At 43.5% G+C, this 18,127-nt stretch overlaps 1 protein-coding gene and 1 long non-coding RNA gene across 13 annotated transcripts in view; one reads left to right on the top strand and one right to left on the bottom strand.

Moving 5' to 3' along the window:
• Nucleotides 1–4,670: 4,670 nt before the first annotated feature.
• LOC135105656 (plasma membrane ascorbate-dependent reductase CYBRD1-like) overlaps nucleotides 4,671–18,127 on the top strand; it is a 46,561-nt gene continuing 33,104 nt past the window's right edge. For 6 of the 12 annotated variants that reach the window (XM_064014042.1, XM_064014033.1, XM_064014040.1 and 3 more), the window contains exon 1: nucleotides 7,820–8,243. In XM_064014042.1, the coding sequence (XP_063870112.1) occupies nucleotides 8,185–8,243 (59 nt within the window). In that variant the 5' untranslated portion in view covers nucleotides 7,820–8,184. Of the gene's footprint in view, nucleotides 4,946–7,819; nucleotides 8,244–9,858; nucleotides 10,015–10,478; nucleotides 10,494–17,513; nucleotides 17,656–18,127 lie in introns of those variants that run through there. The other 6 variants (XM_064014036.1, XM_064014038.1, XM_064014034.1 and 3 more) reach the window with 6 other exon arrangements.
• On the bottom strand, nucleotides 8,605–17,569 carry LOC135105657 (uncharacterized). The gene is made up of 3 exons (XR_010270938.1): nucleotides 17,461–17,569; nucleotides 9,085–9,303; nucleotides 8,605–8,920 (listed from the first exon to the last, which is right to left on the bottom strand). It is a non-coding gene; the product is annotated as an uncharacterized LOC135105657 (long non-coding RNA).

Raw genomic sequence — 18,127 nt, 5'->3', positions numbered from 1 at the left:
ATAAATTGATCGATTATTGCTAATCCTTTATCTCCAGGTACTCCTTCACTGTCACAATTAAGCATTGTGTCTTCTACACAATCCCAGCAGTGACACCATCCATTCCCTCTCTGTTTTCTGCACTTCATTCCTATTACATTCTATAATTCATCCAAAATTACGTGCATTAATAAACTACTCGGTCACTCTTTACTGTTTCTGTTATATTCCTCACATTCCAGTATCACCTGTTCCATTATCTCAGCCTCTACCATGTCATACAAGCGGCACACCTTTCTCTACGATTTATATTGCCTGTAATTCCCTACATAAGACAAAATATGACAGAATAGAACATAATAAAAGGTACAAGATGGCCGCCATCGACACGGAGGAGTTTCTCAGCATTACTGTAATAACTTCCCCGAGCCGATGCTCATTGAGCGTGGCCACGGAGCGTGATGATTACTCAACAAAAACTTGCAGGTGTAAAACTCTTTCCCCATAATCTAAACTACAGCAAGAAAAGGCTTAAGTGACTTAATATACACTCACCATTTATCTTTTAATTTTCTGCGTTTCCTCAAAAATTTTCTCTTATGTTTGGTAATATGCAAGAGATAGTCGTATTTTCCATTCAGTGAAACATTCTGAGTAGTAGACACCCTATATTTCAGCAAACGCTCAGTCAATGCACCAGACATGTTGTCGGGATCTGCTGCATACACCTTTGTTTATCAACATGACTTTGTAAACAATGGGCTATGCGCTTGCAACAGTGCACACTACGCAGGGGTATGTTGTTTACGCGGGGTGGGGGGGATGGGTAAGCCACGAACACTACAGTGGCTGAAGCATTTTCACTTATGTATAAAATCGAGTCCTATATTTTGAGACGCTTCGGACTCTCATAAGGACTTTATTTATTTTGAAGGCCACAGCTGATTAATCGGGTTCTCATGGATCTTTTTTCCATTGATGATGCAAAAACGCTTATTATAACATTTATAGAATCATAAAAAAAACACCCTTGAAAACTGCAACAACTTCAAGCAGAGCTTGATAAAAGCAGCCGAAATAAGGAAGCCGAAACGTTTACAAATGTGGTCATGGAATATTGAATAACTGATGTAACCCGAGAAACCAAATTCCAATGTGATGTAGCTACAGTAAGACAACAAAATTCTAGCTTATTTATCTATTGTACACGTAACTCTGATGCACGCAGTCTTTGATGGTGTATTCTGCATCTATTCTCGCTTGAAGAAGAAAGTAAATGGCTCGTGTGACATGTGATTTGATATAAATTGATATTCAACTCAACTTTTCTTCATTAACTTCTGCAACATTCGTGGTCTAAAATCTAATTTTCAATCTGTAGAACACCACATCTCCTCTTCTAAACCTCATCTTCTTTTCCTCATTGAAATCAGGTGTCTGAGGCAACTGTCAGTAGCCCCTGTTCTCTTCCCTCCTACTTCCTCTATACTCATTTTCGTTCCAAAGCTGGATGTTGCGTTTATGTGCGCAACGATTTAACCTGCTCTCGTGCCCGCGCTCTTGAATCTTCTGAGTTTTCCACCATCTGGCTACGACTACAGAGTCACTCTCATACTAAATTTATCTGTGCTGTATACCTCTCACCTAACTCCTCTGACTATAAGAAATTCTTTGACTACTTAACTTCCAAAGTGGAGCACATTCTCTCTTCCCTTTTGCAGAGATCTCCATTCTTGGAGACTTCAATGTTCACCACCAGCTTTGGCTTTCCTCTTCCTTCACTGACCATCCTGGTGAACTAGCCTTCAACTTTGCTATCCTCCACGACCTAGAGCAATTGGTGCAACACCCTACTCGTATTCCTGACCGTCTTGGAGATACGCCCAACATTCTTGACCTTTTCCTGACCTCTAATCCTTCTGCTTATGCTGTCACCCTCTCTTCTCCGTTGGGCTCCTCCGATCACAATCTCATATCCGTATCTTGTCCTATCGCTCCAATCCCTCCTCAGGATCCCCCTAAGCGAAGGTGCCTCTGGCGTTTTGCCTTTGCTAGTTGGGAGGACCTGAGGAGGTATTTTGCTGATTTTCCTTGGAATGACTACTGCTTCCGTGTCAGAGACCCGTCTTTGTGTGCAGAGTGCATAACAGAGGTGATAGTGTCTGGCATGGAGGCGTACATTCCTCACTCTTTTTCTCGACCTAAATCTTCCAAACCTTGATTTAACACAGCTTGTTCTCGTGCTATACATGATAGAGAGGTGGCCCACAAAGGGTACTTAAGCCTCCCATCACATGAGTCTCATTCACTTTATATTTCTGCCCGGAACCATGCCAAGTCTGTTCTCCAACAAGCCAAAAACTCCTTCATTAACAGAAAGTGTCAAAATCTTTCAAGATCTAATTTCCCTCGTGACTTCTGGCATCTAGCCAAAAATATCTCCAATAACTTTGCTTCTTCTTCTTTTCCTCCTTTATTTCAACCAGATGGCACCAATGCTATCACATCTATTTCTAAAGCTGAACTCTTTGCTCAAACCTTTGCTAAAAACTCTACCTTGGACGATTCTGGGCTTGTTCCTCCCTCTCCTCCACCCTCTGACTACTTCATGCTACCTATTAAAATTCTTCGCAATGATGTTTTCCATGCCCTTGCTGGCCTAAACCCTCGGAAGGCTTATGAACCTGATGGGGTCCCTCCTATTGTTCTCCGAAACTGTGCCTCTGTGCTTGCACCTTGCCTAGTCAAACTCTTTCAGCTCTGTCTGTCAACATCTACCTTTCCTCTTGCTGGAAGTTTACCTACATTCAGCCTGTCCCTGTAAAGGGTAACCGTTCTAATCCCTCAAACTACCGTCCCATTGCCTTAATTTCCTGGCTATCTAAAGTTTTTGAATCTATCCTCAACAGGAAGATTATTAAACATCTATCATTTCAAAACCTTCTATATGATCGCCAGTATGGGTTCCGTCAAGGCCGCTCTACTGGTGATCTTCTGGCTTTCTTTACTGAGTCTTGGTCATCCTCTTTTAGAGATTTTGGTGAAACTTTTGCTGTTGCCTTGGACATATCAAAAGCTTTTGATAGAGTCTGGCACAAAGCTTTAATTTCCAAACTACCCTCCTACGGCTTTTATTCTTCTCTCTGTAACTTCATCTCAAGTTTCCTTTCTGACCGTTCTATTTTTGCTGTGGTAGACGGTCACTGTTCTTCTCCTAAATCTATTAACAGAAGTGTTCCTCAGGGTTCTGTCCTATCACCCACTCTCTTCCTATTATTCATGAATGACCTTCTATACCAAACTTGTCCTATCCACTCCTACGCTGATGATACCACCTTGCACTTTTCCACTTCTTTTCATAGACGTCCAACCATTCAGGAAGTAAACATTTCATGCAGGGAAGCCACAGAACGCCTGACTTCTGATCTTTCTAAAATTTCTGATTGGAGCAGAGCAAATTTGGTATTGTTCATTGCCTCAAAAACTCAATTCTTCCATCTGTCAACTCGACACAACCTTCCAGACAACTGTACCCTCTTCTTCAATGACACTCAACTGTCCCCCTCTTCTACATTGAACATCCTCGGTCTGTCCCTTACTTATAATCTGAACTGGAAACTTCACATCTCATCTCTAGTTAAAACACCTTCTATGAAGTTAGGCGTTCTGAGACGTCTCCACCAGTTTTTCTCACCCACCTAGCTGCTAACTCTGTACAAGGGCCTTATCCATCCATGTATGGAGTATGCTTCACATATCTGGGGGGTGTTCCACTCATACCGCTCTTCTAGGCATGGTGGAATCAGAAGCTTTTCGTCTCATCAACTCCTCTCCTCTAACTGACTGTCTTCAACCTCTCTCTCATCGCCGCAATGTTGCATCTCTAGCTGTCTTCTACCGCTATTTTCATGCTAACTGCTCTTCTGATCTTGCTATCTGCATGACTCCCCTCCTCCCGCGGCCTCGCTGCACAAGACTTTTTTCTTTCTCTCACCCCTATTCTGTCCACCTCTCTAATGCAAGAGTTAACCAGTATTTGTATTCATTTATCCCTTTCTCTGGTAAACTCTGGAACTTCCTGCCTTCTTCTGTATTTCCACCTTCCTATGACTTGAATTCATTCAAGAGGGAGGTTTCAAGACACTTATCCTTTAATTTTTTATTACCACTTTGGACCCTTTTATGAGACTGGCATCTCAGTAGGCTTTTTTTTTTCTTTTTTTTTGCCCTTGGCCTGTGTCCTACATAAAAAAAAAAATTAAATAAATAAATAAAATAAAATACTAGGGACACGTGCATGCGGATCTGAGAGCTGACAGTCGCATGAGGGGCCCTGATAGATCACTTAGCTCCATTATAAGAAAATGGTTTTCCCGACTCCTTGGCGCCTTCAGTACGTGTCGCTGGTAGCAGAAAGTAAAGGCACGAGAGAGAGAGAGAGAGAGAGAGAGAGAGAGAGAGAGAGAGAGAGAGAGAGAGAGAGAGAGAGAGCTGCCGCTTGATTAAGACGTGAATATACTATCTTGCTCCGTGCCGCGAGTGAGGAGGGAGGCTGCAGCTGTAGGTGGTAATGTTAGTGGTTGTGGGCGGAGAGGGTGGCAGCGCCCTCAGCCTGGCCCCAGTCTTCTTTCTGCGGGCAGATAGGGTGGGTTGGCGCGTGCCACACTTGACTCCTTGCTGGCCGCGAAGCGAAGGTGTGTCAGAGCTTGCCGCGAGGTACTTTACTCCTCTGTTGTGCCGCGTATTATTTTGTGCCATGTACTCTTCGTCTGTGTAAAAAAAAAAAAAAATCCTTCTGCTCAAAGATTCTATTAATACTGTATGGTGACAGAAATAAACAAGTTATGACTTACAAGTGAGGAAAGTAAAATGCATATTTCATAGAAATTGAGGAACTTCTGTCAAGCCCATATTTAAAGATCAGTTAAATATATTGTGATATAATAACGCTCTCAAGGAACACATGGTGAGTAACTGACTAGTTTAACATTTGGAAATATACAAGCTTTTTTTTTCTTTCTTTCTTTCTTTTCCGGAACAATGAATTAATTTTTGGTCTGATATCTGGTTCTGATCCTTTTTTTTTTTTATCATGTCAGTATGCAGTTTACATTTTAACTTTTTTTTTTCTTTTTTTTTACATTGTATCTCTCTCTCTCTCTCTCTCTCTCTCTCTCTCTCTCTCTCTCTCTCTCTCTCTCTCTCTCTCTCTCTCTCTCTCTCTCTCTCTCTCTCCATTTTGAGTTGTTTTGCTTTTCTTATTGTCGACCTTACCTCTTACCTATATAGATGGTTCACTACTACTAATGTTCCCAATCATTTTTTTTTTTTTTTTTTCATGCACGTGAGATGATGCAGAACAGTGGCACAGAAGTTAGTGGTCGCTTACTCTATCACATCTTGCTTAGAGGGCCGAACGTTATTTTCATTATTGTTGTTGTTGCTAGTGGCTATGGTAGTGGTGGTGATGGCAGCGGCGGCGGCGGTGATAATGGTGGTGGTGGTTATGGTTGTACGTGGTTATGGTGGTGGTGAAGGAGGTAATGATATATGTAATGGGATCGCCAGCACTAACAGTAATGGTGCTAAATTCTATTTGTAGCTTCCGGAGGCTGTATTCTACGCCAGTTTATTTTCCCATCACCAGAGGGTTCCCGCGCTGTGTCTCCTTGCCAACCGAGACGCTGTGCACTCCTTGGCGGTCTTTGGTCTGGGATATCTGTATCAGAAGCTTTTATTTCAATATCTAGTATAGGTGTTTATGAAAAAAATAAGAAATAAATAAAAAAAACTTACAGCACGACGCCATTTTGGTTCTCGCCAACGCTTCACAGACCTAGGCTGTACGTACATAAGTTCCTTGAGCTGTGAATGTACTGTTACAATATCACAATACCATTTCACTTGAATAATAATCAATGCAAATTTTAGTGTTATATAAATGCATAAGATTTATCGCTCTTACCAAGTCTAGAACATTAATAAAGATAGTGTATAAATAGAGACGAAATTTAATTATTCATCTCAGTAGTGATTTGGGATCTGCTATTGTCTAAAAGCATCAGTTTTTGTTCTAATTATTGTCTTATTTGATACACGACCTACCATCTCCATGTTCGTTTCCGTGACGTCTCATGACGTTGAGTCTTTATGAAGATGCCAAAAATCTATCAAAATCTAGAAAAGTATTTTGGATCGTGTGAGAGATAAGCAAAATTGTTAAGTGGGCAGCTGTGGGGCCACCGACACAAGTGCTCCATCAGGCTTCACAAGTGTTTGAGAAAAACGGTAAAGGAATACTGTTACGTGATTGGATAGGTGAAATACCTTAGAGATGAAAGAAGGAACGCATTACATCCTTCCACGATATAAAGTGAGGTAAGAGAAAAATTCCATGAACTCCAGAACATTTGCCTGGGAAACGAAGACAAAATCTGTTGTGAGCGAATGTTGAACAAATTTTGAACAAGCTGGGAACGAACAATACAACTAAAGCGGTGCAAGTTTAATGGGGTGAGTGTTGGGGCTTGAGTTTCTTTCAAAATTTGATATCTACGAATTAGTAATAAAAGTAATGTAGTTGTTATGCAGCAACCATTACATATTTATCGACATAAACCTGGAGAAGTTCAAGGTGATAGATAAAGAATCGTATTGTACAGAAGTGAGGCATGACCATCATGTGCGAGATTGCGAACTAGAAAAATTGGCTTCAGGTGCTCTGAAGCAAGAACTTGGAGAGTTAGAGAGACAGTTGTTGCAAAAGGTGGATCAGAGTGCGGTCAAGTGGTTGAGGAGATATGTGGAAAGAATGTGGGCAGGAGTTAATAAACAAGGAAAGAGGAGTTTGAAGCACGTGTGAAAGAGTGAAGAGTCGACGCCAGGGTAGAGCTGAAGCGTGTGCATTCAAGGTGATGAAAGGTGTGTGTGTATATAAGATGATGAGAGAAACAATGTGGTTTATTTGGGGCGATGCGCGGTTGTTTTTCAGACTCTACCTCTTCGCTGGCGCCACGTCAGTGCTACGAGTATGTGTGCCATATAGACTTGGTGCATTGTAAAGTGAGTGAGCTTTGCGGGCACATGCGTACCAAAATTCATAGTTAAAGACAAGCAGACAGTTTGTGTGTGTGTGTGTGTGTGTGTGTGTGTGTCGAATGGTTTGGAGGTGTGGTGTGATTTTTTTTTTTTTTTTTTTAAGTACTTGTACCTTTTGTCGCAGGCGCAGAAGTGGGAGATCGAGGACGATTAAGTGTTCGTCTCGTCACAAGAAGGAAAGAGGAAGAAGAGGAGGACAAGGAGAAGGAAGAAATTAACAACACCACCACCACCACCACCAACAACAACAACAGCAACAATGTCAGCAGCACCACTAAAACAACCTTCCCTTGAAAAAAGTGTCACCATCACAACATTGCAATAACCGAGGACACCGCTACCCATTTCCATCAACACCGTACCGATTGATGTTGGCGGCGTCACCATCTTTCCTAGTGATGCTCTAGCAGCCACTGAAGCAGACTAAGCATAGGAGCTAAGAAAGATACAAAGTAGTCGTATTCTTTCAACGCCACTATACGCTCGATGTATGAAAGAGATGCTAAGAACAATACTGGTCGCGTTCTTGAATATACAAACTAGCATGCGCTGTTCTGGGCTCTATTCTCTGTAGTCATGTCTTGCACTGATACTTACATAACATGTGTGTGTGTGTGTGTGTGTGTGTGTGTGAATGAATGACTACAAGGTGATAGTGCGGAGTTCTTGACTGAGGCCTCCCCAACACCTCAGTTTCTGGGCCTCTTGGAATAGATCGCCACCATGTTGCCACTAAACAAGGACTCAACCATATCCTCCAAGGTCTCAGAGTACGACAACGTGCCTGTGCTACCAATAGATTACCACAACCACGTCCCCGCGCCCTTCCCTGCCTCCATCGATGACCTGTCACCAGTCCCTCAACACCGGAGCTCCCTGTCCTCCTCCTCCACCTTCGCCGTCTCCACCGTCTCCCCTTCGTACAGTCTCCAGTGCGAGGAATCAGCCTCGGCAACTCCCCGCTTGTTGCAGTTCCCGACAGAGGAGAATCAGCTTCCCTTCGACACTGAAAAGAAACAGCAACAGCAACAGCATGCGCGTCTGAACCCAAGCCTCCTTCCGCAAGATGGACAGCAGGATGCGTATCGGCAGAACAGACAACAGGCAATGGAGATGTCCTCGCGGCACAGTGCCACCACACATCAGCACCTTCAACATAACCCATGGTGAGTAGTGAAATAGTAGTAGTAGTAGTAGTAGTAGTAGTAGTAGTAGTAGTAGCAGTAATAGTAGTAGTAATTGTAGTAGTAGTAGTAGTAGTGGTAGTAGTAGTAGTAGTGGTAGTAGTAGTAGTAACAATATTATAGACGTTTGTCTATTTATTTATTTATTTATTTTTGGTTGACCTTCCTCTTCCATGGTTTCGTTATCTTCGCCTCGACTGTGTGTTTATATATATATATATATATATATATATATATATATATATATATATATATATATATATATATATATATATATATATATATATATATATATATATATATATATATATTACCTTATGATTACTTTTCAGTCCTCTGTGTATGTGTGTGTGTGTGTGTGTGTGTGTATTTGTGTGTGTGTGTGTGTGTGTGTCATTCACCTATCCTGCGAAAAGAGCTCAGCCAGATCTTTAGGTAGGACTGAAACCACTCACACACCACACACCGGGACAGCGAGGTCACAGCTCCTCAGGTTACATCCCGTACCTGCTTACTGCTAGGTGGACAGGGGCTACGTACTAAGAAGTGCGTGCCACATTTGACTTCTTGCTGGCCATGAAGCGAAGGTGTTTTTGAGCTTGCCGTGAGGTACTTTTTACTCTTCTGTTGCGCCCCGTATTATTTTGTGTCTTTCATTCCTGAAAAAAGAAAAAAAAAATAAATAAATTTAAAAAATCCCGCTGTTTGGAAATTCTGTCAGTGTGTGTACTCTGAGCACGATTCGATGCAAAGCTTACTGTATACACGTAGGTTCACTTTTGTTATGACATCTTTTCAAAACAGAACGACAACATTCCCATACCATCATCACCACCGCCGCCACCATCACCAACAGCAAAGTGGGGGTGGCAGGAGGGACGTGGGTGAGCGTGAGCAGGCTGGCTTTACGTGGCATGAAGCGTGGTGCAGCAGCGGGGTCGAGCCTCAAGCCCACGAGCCACGACCTAGCTCACACCCATCACGTGTGAGACAGTGACGGGGTGTGACGTGTGAGGGGGGGACCCACGATCGGTGGTTTGGCCTTGAGTGTAAGGGAAAAAGTACTCATGACAGTTGAGGATGTTGCTCTCCTTGACAGGACAGATACCACAACTTGTTAATTTTACAGGCGTTGTTTAGTAGTACAGATGCTGTGGTTGTCACGGGAAGTAATAGAAGAGAGAGAGGGATGGGTGTCACTGGGCAGGCCAGCGCATGTTTCCCTTCCTATACCAGCAATACTTGCCTTACTTAGCCTTTCCTTTTTCAGTTGCTGAGGTACCACAGTGAAATCCTTCCGTATCAAACTTTCACACACACACACACACACACGTAGAACTAGAAAAAAAAATAAATAATCCACAACAGGCAGACCTAATAGTTGTTATGTAGTATTAACCTACTATATATGTAAACTTCTCTCCCGGCCGGATGTGGTCAACAAACAAATGAATTGTCCAATAACTGGCTGATAGCTTGCATTAGTGAAACGATATACTCACTGATCGTAACCAGTGACTTTGTGATGTTGATGTTTGGCTGAACGAAACAAAAGTATCTGGCAACTTTCTTGTGACAAGGGACCTGCTGTTGTGCTGCGGCGCGGGTTCTCAGCTTGGCGTGAGGGTATTCGGTGTGTATCTTCTGTGGAGGGAGTGTGTGGTGCTGGTTTACTGCCATTGGGGTGTTATCGAAGCTTCCTATAATTGTGTATGTGTTTGTGAACTCTCAAGCAGTACTGCGACAAGATGGGGTAAGTGTGTGAGTGCTAGGTAGGTGTGTGTGCGTGCGTTTGAGAGAAAAAGTTTAAACCTGGAAGGAAGGAGGGATGGCGAGATCATCAAGGGTGGGAAGGATGAAATGAAGGCATAGTTTATATATATATATATATATATATATATATATATATATATATATATATATATATATATATATATATATATATATTTATTTATTTATTTATTTATTTATTTATTTATTTATTTATTTATTTTTATTTTATTTTTTTTTTTTCAGCAAACAACACTTCTGAGTAGAGAAGTGACTGGCGTTTTATCTGCACAAATACAAGCATCAGATTCTTTCCTCAGCTGATCGCGGCAAATTAAGCTGTCATGCCATCTTACACTAACAAGCACTGTGTGTGAAGTGGTCCACCAAGATAGTATCTCCTCCTGCCATTCCATACACTTAGTGCTCTAATGAGTGCTTTACATCACACCAGTTTCTATTGTACGTGAACCCAACGAACCGTGACGTCCACTAACAATGCGACCATTGTGAAAAGTTATTTTATGGGAGGTTGTGAAACGCCGCTCACTGTCTTACGTGAAAGAAAGCCACAGAGGGAGAACCACTGTGAAGAGGGGGAATCTGACCACCCGTGTGATTGAGAGAGAGAGAGAGAGAGAGAGAGAGAGAGAGAGAGAGAGAGAGAGAGAGAGAGAGACTAACTATTCATTGCCCAAAATTTTTTTTATAAGTGAGAAGCCGGAACTAGCACCACCGAAAAGGAGATGAAACCTGGAGGAAGCGTGGAGTGGTGATAAAGCTGCTGATAGTACGATTGACAATTCACGTGTGTGCGCGCGCGTGTGTGTGTGTGTGTGTGTGTGTGTGTGTGGCACTCAATCACCACCACCAGCATGACATCATCCCACTCGTGTCTTCACTTACCAGGCACTGGCACAATTACGTATTCGATACGCGCGTGCGCACGCCTTGTCAACAACCACCACCAGTTGTCCATTACCAGCCCATCCTCCACCACGCCTCATCCACGCACATTTATGGTCTTTCTTGCCTCTTCTTTACTGACCACCACCATTACCACAGCGATACTTACCATTTTACACCTACTGAAAGTCACATTATGATTAAATAAAAACTCTCACTGAACATGTCCCATACGGTTTAGCTAGTCACTGTTTAGGACAAGGGTGTCAAACTCAGTTAATTTCGAGGGCCAATAATGCACTTGGTTGTGGTCTCGAAGTTCATCAGCCATCTGTAAATACATACTGGCAAGAGTGAGGTTTACAACTGATTTTGCTGATCATCCTGATTTACCAAGAATATAATATTTAGTTTCATCAAACGAACTTGTAATGCATGTTTATCAAAATTAGCAAAAAAAAAAAAGAGCGTTATTGCTACCAATTTTGATACGAAATCAATAATTGTCATGTAAACAGTAGGTAAGTGTTAAGATTATATTTCACCTTCGTATTTTCCTCAGTTGTAACAATTATATCATATCGATGATAAGTCGTTTTGTCATCTCGCGGCCACATGAGACCATCTGGCGGGCCACATTTGGCCCACGGGCCATAAGTTTGACACCCCTGTTACGATATTTTCTCTCTCTCTCTCTCTCTCTCTCTCTCTCTCTCTCTCTCTCTCTCTCTCTCTCTCTCTCTCTCTCTCTCTCTCTCCTGTGGATCAGGTTCTCCCCCAATTCCCAGCACCTGCCCCTTCTCCCCGGCTATTATACCGTAGTTCCGGTTTCTCGTGTAAATATTGGGCCTAGAATATGACTCTCTCTCTCTCTCTCTCTCTCTCTCTCTCTCTCTCTCTCTCTCTCTCTCTCTCTCTCTCTGTGTGTGTGTGTGTGTGTGTGTGTTGACCCAAGTCTTTGATGTCACTCAAGATAGCTAAGAGAAGCAGATGTTCAGAGAGAGAGAGAGAGAGAGAGAGAGAGAGACCGTGGTTCAAGAAACACGTATGCAAATGGAGGTTGGAATGGATAGTACTTAGAACGTGGCTGTTTTCGTGTAATTATATCCCTGTGCAAGTATTGATTGGCCAGAACCACCTCTTCCGCGGTCTGCCAGTTACGTGTTGTTGGAGAGCATCATTTCACTGGTCTTTGGCATGGATGCGGGGATATGCAGGTTGTGATGAAACTGGTAGATCTGTCACTTTTGTCTGTACACTAATGGTGAATCCCATTCTCTCTCTCTCTCTCTCTCTCTCTCTCTCTCTCTCTCTCTCTCTCTCTCTCTCTCTCTCTCTCTCTCTCTCTCTCTCTCCGGAACAAATACTAATGGATTTGCTCATGAACTATATGTTTGCGGAGGTGTGCGTACTCTATAGTACTGTGTAAGGTGAGGAGAGGCGGTGAAAGGCAGAGGGTTCACGGCTGTTGGGGTCTGGGAGGCGGAATGTGTTTGGGGGGGGGTAAGGGAAAGCGTGGTGGGTGGAGCTTGCGGAAAAAAATGCTAGACGTGGACCTGTAAGTTGTTCAACGAAAGTTATATATATATATATATATATATATATATATATATATATATATATATATATATATATATATATATATATATATATATATATATATATAACACTGTGCGCACCCTTGCGTACCCTCGCGCGTGTGCGCCTGTAAGCCGGTGTGCGTGCAGGAACACGCACCACCAGGAGCGGTGTCGTCAGGCGGCGCGTGTTGCCGTCACCCTGCGGGATGGTGACACCCTCAAGTCGGACAAACAGGGCAGCCTCGTGAAGCACTCTTCCAATCATGGTGTTCCTTTAATTAGGCAACCAATCCATCCCCTGTACCGTCTGTGGCGAACTCCACAATATAAAGGAGGGGAGCATAACAATGACGCCACTACATGCCTTATCATTCCCCTTCCCTGCCGGAGTGCCCTAACTATAAGTAAGCACATGCTCAGTATCACAGTGTCACAATTTCTAAGAGTCTTGAGTTTTACTGAGGCAGCAGCGAGGAAGAGAAGAGCCAGAAACAAGGCTAATGCCATCCCATGGGCAGTAAGGGGAGTGTAAAGTAACTAGACACTGCTGAGGTGCCGTTGCTCAATGATGACCGCCCCGCCCCCGTGCTGGATGGCTCAACGCCGAGGCGGAGTGTGGTCTCATGGTCACACGTGTAAGGTTCAACGTAGGTGGATCGAAGACAGCGTTCATGTACTTCGCTTTCCCTCAGTTTAAAATTTGCCAGCCTCGCACGTAGTCCCCAGAATGAGACATAGATTGCAGGAAGTAAAACAACAGGAATAACACCAACACTCGTCTCTCCTTGCCGGTGAACTGTACCTCCATCGCTTCCAAGGTTATTCTCAGTCCTGTTGGAGTCGAGGCAAGTGAAGAGTGATGAATGAGTCATCTTTTAACGTACTTGCAGTTTGTGTCAAGGGCATGCCAGGCCGTGAGTGGCGAGGGGAACTATGCTGCCGCTTTTATGGAGGAGAGTCCTTAATTTTGTAAACCCCTCAATGTATATTTGTTGAGGTTCAGACAGTAGAGACATCAAGCACCACAACTACTGCTACAGCAACAACAGCAACTACTACTACTACTACTACTACTACTACTACTACTACTACTACTACTACTACTACTACTACTACTACTACCACCACCACCACCACCACTACTACTACTACTACTACTACTACTATTACGCAAAGCGCTGAGCAGGAGGGACTGGTGATGGAAGGAGCTTGAGAACCTGCTGGTTGAAATGAAAGACCTGAATACTGGCCAGCAGGTTTTTCTCATTCCAATTTGTAATTCTCTCTCTCTCTCTCTCTCTCTCTCTCTCTCTCTCTCTCTCTCTCTCTCTCTCTCTCTCTCTCTCTCTCTCTCTCTCTCTCTCTCTCTCGCCAGTACGTACCACGCCTTTATCTTCTGACTGAGGTCGACTAACGGAAAACCACTCACGGTTCCTAACTACGCCTGAAGGGATCTCTCTCTCTCTCTCTCTCTCTCTCTCTCTCTCTCTCTCTCTCTCTCTCTCTCTCTCTCTCTCTCTCTCTCTCTCTGCCTTGCCTTACGCCCCAAGTCTCGCCTCGAGCCAAGATTCGCGAAGTAGGTGACGGTCTAGTCAAGCGATATATATTTTACTTCTTATTTGGCACCACGCTAGTGAATGTGCATATGTGTGCTTGCGTCAGAGAGAGAGAGAGAGAGAGAGAGAGAGAGAGAGAGAGAGAGAGAGAGAGAGATGGTTAGTGAAGGAAATATTATAGGTTTCAGTGTTGTTGCAAAAAAAAAAAGTATGAAAAAAAAAAACGAGCGTTGTGTCGTGATTACTGTGTCCCTGGAATTAAGAAAAAAAAAAAGACACAAAAGGGGTGTGAATGTTGTTTGCGTCATGGCGTGTGTACAACAGGGAGGAAAGGAAACACGTACGTACATGGTGTAGCTATTGCATTACGGGGTATCGGTTTGCAAGGTCGGACCGCACGCACATGTACTTACATTGGTGTTGTAGGAGGATGGGGAGGTACTAGTAAGTAGGGAGGGGAGGGAGGGAGGGAGGTATAGGTGTTCATATGACAAGTGTGTTACCGTGTTATGTTGCATGCTAATCTACATATCATTGCAGCAAGAGTAACATCAACGACTGTCACTGTTATCACTACTACTACTACTACTACTACTACTACTACTACCAAGGCTTTATTAGTAGGAGAATAGTGTTGTAGAAGTAGTGTTGTATTGTAGACTTTTCTACATGTTATTGCCGCAATAGCAACATCACCATCATCATCTATTGCCACTTTTATCGTTAATACTACTGATGATTTTAATTGTTCTGGATAAATGTAGTTGTAGCAGAGTGGTAGTAATAGTGTTGATACTAATACTAATGCTGCTGTTATTATCGCTATTACTGAAGGGTCTACCTATCCAAACAATAGCAATTAGAACAAGATTGGTGTGAAGAACGGCAACTACACCATCAAGAGAGAGAGAGAGAGAGCATTATCGTCACTTTTCTCCAATTGTGTTCGCTTCATTCGGGTGAAGTGAAAACATCTCGACTGGGAGCCATGTTCGGATATCAAGCCTGTCTAGGAAATAACCCTTAAGAATCTACTTTAGTCTCGACAAGTCCGTGATGAAGAGTAGTGAGTGCTGTGCTTGGGTGGCTTGGCGTTGTGTTAAGGCCGTGTCTTTGTTAGTGTTGCTCCAAAAAAGGAAAAAAAAATGGATGTATTAGTATGTAGATTGGATAATGTAGGGATTTGGATTCTCTCTCTCTCTCTCTCTCTCTCTCTCTCTCTCTCTCTCTCTCTCTCTCTCTCTCTCTCTCTCTCTCTCTCTCTCTCTCTCTCTCTCTCTCTCTGTGTGTGTGTGTGTGTGTGTGTGTGTGTATCTTGATCTACGTACCTCAAAGTTGGCAAGGGAGGCATGAACATGAAGTGTCGGGAGAGTTGCGACTAATAGAGCAGCAGGTGGAGAGAGAGAGAGAGAGAGAGAGAGAGAGAGAGAGAGAGAGAGAGAGAGAGAGAGAGAGAGAAGCATAAGTTTTCTTTCATTGCAGTTTCCCAGCCTTACCAATCTCATCTTCAATCACAAAGCTGCAGCCAAACAAAACATTTGGTGAAATAGTAGCCATGTGAGAAAGAGGAGGGGAGATTTATGGGAGGAAGTGTGGAAGTGAAAGAATGCAGGCGTTCTTTAAAACATCGCTATGGGTGTAGGACAGGAGGAGCGGTACAAGCGGGAGGGGCGAAAACAAGAAGGGATGGAGGTCGACGGGTCGCAACCCTGTGTGGGAGGAGTGCTCCGTTATCCCTCTCGTGCACCTTTCCCTTTCAACTTCCTGTGCTGATCAGCCGCTCGCTCCCTTTCCTTGCAGCCCAGTGCCCTCCTTACACAGTCTTTCTTGTCTGAGACCACTTTAGATCATGATTCCCCCTTCCCCCGTCCTCCTTTCCCCTTTCACGTTAAATGTGATATATGTATACCCTCAAAATACAGTGTGGGCATACTGCGGCTCTCACAACACATTAAGTGATAGCCTGACTATACGATTGGTCGCCCGTAATGACCCTGTTTTCGCTCTATCTTCATGCCCCGCACGGCCACGAGAGTAGCAGGACCACGCCCCTCCTCGCCTCTTCCTTGCAGAGTGTTCCATCCTCGACAGTTCACACCACACTACTTAGTGATGTACAGAATGTACAACGATTGATTTACACACACACACACACACACACAAAGAGAGAGAGAGAGAGAGAGAGAGAGAGAGAGAGAGAGAGAGAGAGAGAGAGAGAGAGAGAGAGTGTGGGAGGAAATTTGTGTGGTAGCTTACTCTGTAAATATCACTGATCTCACATGAAAGCATTGCTACATACATATTAGTTAGCAGAGTGCAAACAAAGTCGTCTAAAGCCTCTGATGGGGCTAATCTGGCTTTGGAGGAGCTGAATCATGTAAGCAGCGCAGGAGGACAAAAGACCATCGTTCACTTTTGTTTCTAGTGTCCTTTACAAATATAGCCCTTTTGGGACCCAGCTGAAAGCGACTGCATCTGTCTTGCCAACACATTGCTATTGTTTTTTGGAGTGTGTTGTTTTTGAGATGGGTTAGTGCGTGCGTGTGTAAGCCTGCACGCATGCATGTGTGTGTGCAATTCACCACGGTCTTGATCAGTCGTGATTGCAAGATTACTGTTATTCACTCAGGGAAAAAAAAAAATACATGTCATGGAGACCGATCTTTGTGTAAGACAGACCTCACTCACATCACACACCCACCTCAAGGAGGACAGTAACCGCTCACTGCCAGTGAGGTATCCTTAGCAACCTGTGCGGGGTTTTGATTTTGCTTAGGCCAAATGTTAAGTGAACCAGCACAAGTGACTAAAATACTGGTGCATAAACGATAACAGGAAAAAAAAAACATTACTAAACTTATGAAGAGCTTGAAAAATAGAAAAAGTACGGGCGGCAGTATTTAACATTTTGGAGGAAATTAAATTAGATATCGTTCGATGAGACAAAATGTTGAAGCAGCATCTCTCCTCACGTCTCAAAGCAAGCCTACGTAACATCTCTTACTAGCTGCATAATAAGCTCACCCATTGTCTTGCGTTGTGTTGTATCTTTTACTTGCTATCGTTTTTTGTGTCGTGAAGCTTCTGAAGATATATTCTCTTTTTTCTTATACCTGGCAGCAAACTTAGCACCATCTTCCCCTCTCTCACGTTCCTTCCATTATCCCCGCCCTTCTTCGGTCCTCCCTCCGTCCTCCCCTTCTCCATCCATCACTCGAGGTCCTTACCACACCAAGACATGACGAACCGAGCAGACCACCGTGACGGGACCTGTACTGCATGACTGTACCAGTGTAGAAAGCGGAGGCAACACCAGCGACAACATGGCATATTTTACACCCTACTGATTACACAGACATACTCTAAAGATTGAAGTTCCTTACTCACATGCGCGTATGAGCCCGAGGAATAAGCACCGGCTCTCTTGGTTGTGTCAAATGAAACTGTGCAAAGCTAGGCATCCAGCGACAGTGGTAACCCAGGAGGCTGCGGTGACCGAGTGCGGTAGTTGCGTCGTTGGTTGTGGCTGCGTCTGACCCTGAGCTGTGGTGCAGCGCGGGTTATTAAGGCCTTAGTGCAGAGGCAAGGAAATGTTTGTTGTTGTTTAGAGGGATAAGTGCATGGGATGATAAATTAGTTTTGGTGTGTGTGTGTGTGTGTGTGTGTGTGTGTGTGTGTGTGTGTGTGTGAAGTGGAGGTGAGCGACGATGTTACAGTGAAATCGTCTTTGAATGTACGTACGTGTTTATTGTATGACATGTATGTGCAATTATGTATGGTGCACACGCATGCATGAGCACACACACACACACACACACACACACACACTAGTTGGTGTAAGAAAAGGGGAAAGGATCCTCAGCCGCCTGTTCGTTCAAAGCTTTTAAAATATTTTCATATTCATTCGCATTACAGCAAATTATTCCGATAGTACTCAGTTTTTTTTTTTTTTTATACCTTTTTCATATTTACGGATCACCTTTCTGGCAGCTTCTTTGTATACCTTTCCTCCTCCTCCTCCTATTTCTCCTTTTTTAGCCCCACTCCTCTTCCC

This window comes from Scylla paramamosain, chromosome 12, assembly GCF_035594125.1.
Source record: "Scylla paramamosain isolate STU-SP2022 chromosome 12, ASM3559412v1, whole genome shotgun sequence".
NCBI lineage: Eukaryota > Metazoa > Arthropoda > Malacostraca > Decapoda > Portunidae > Scylla > Scylla paramamosain.
Note: the sequence above shows the minus strand (reverse complement) of the source record. Positions and strands in the feature narration are given on the sequence as shown.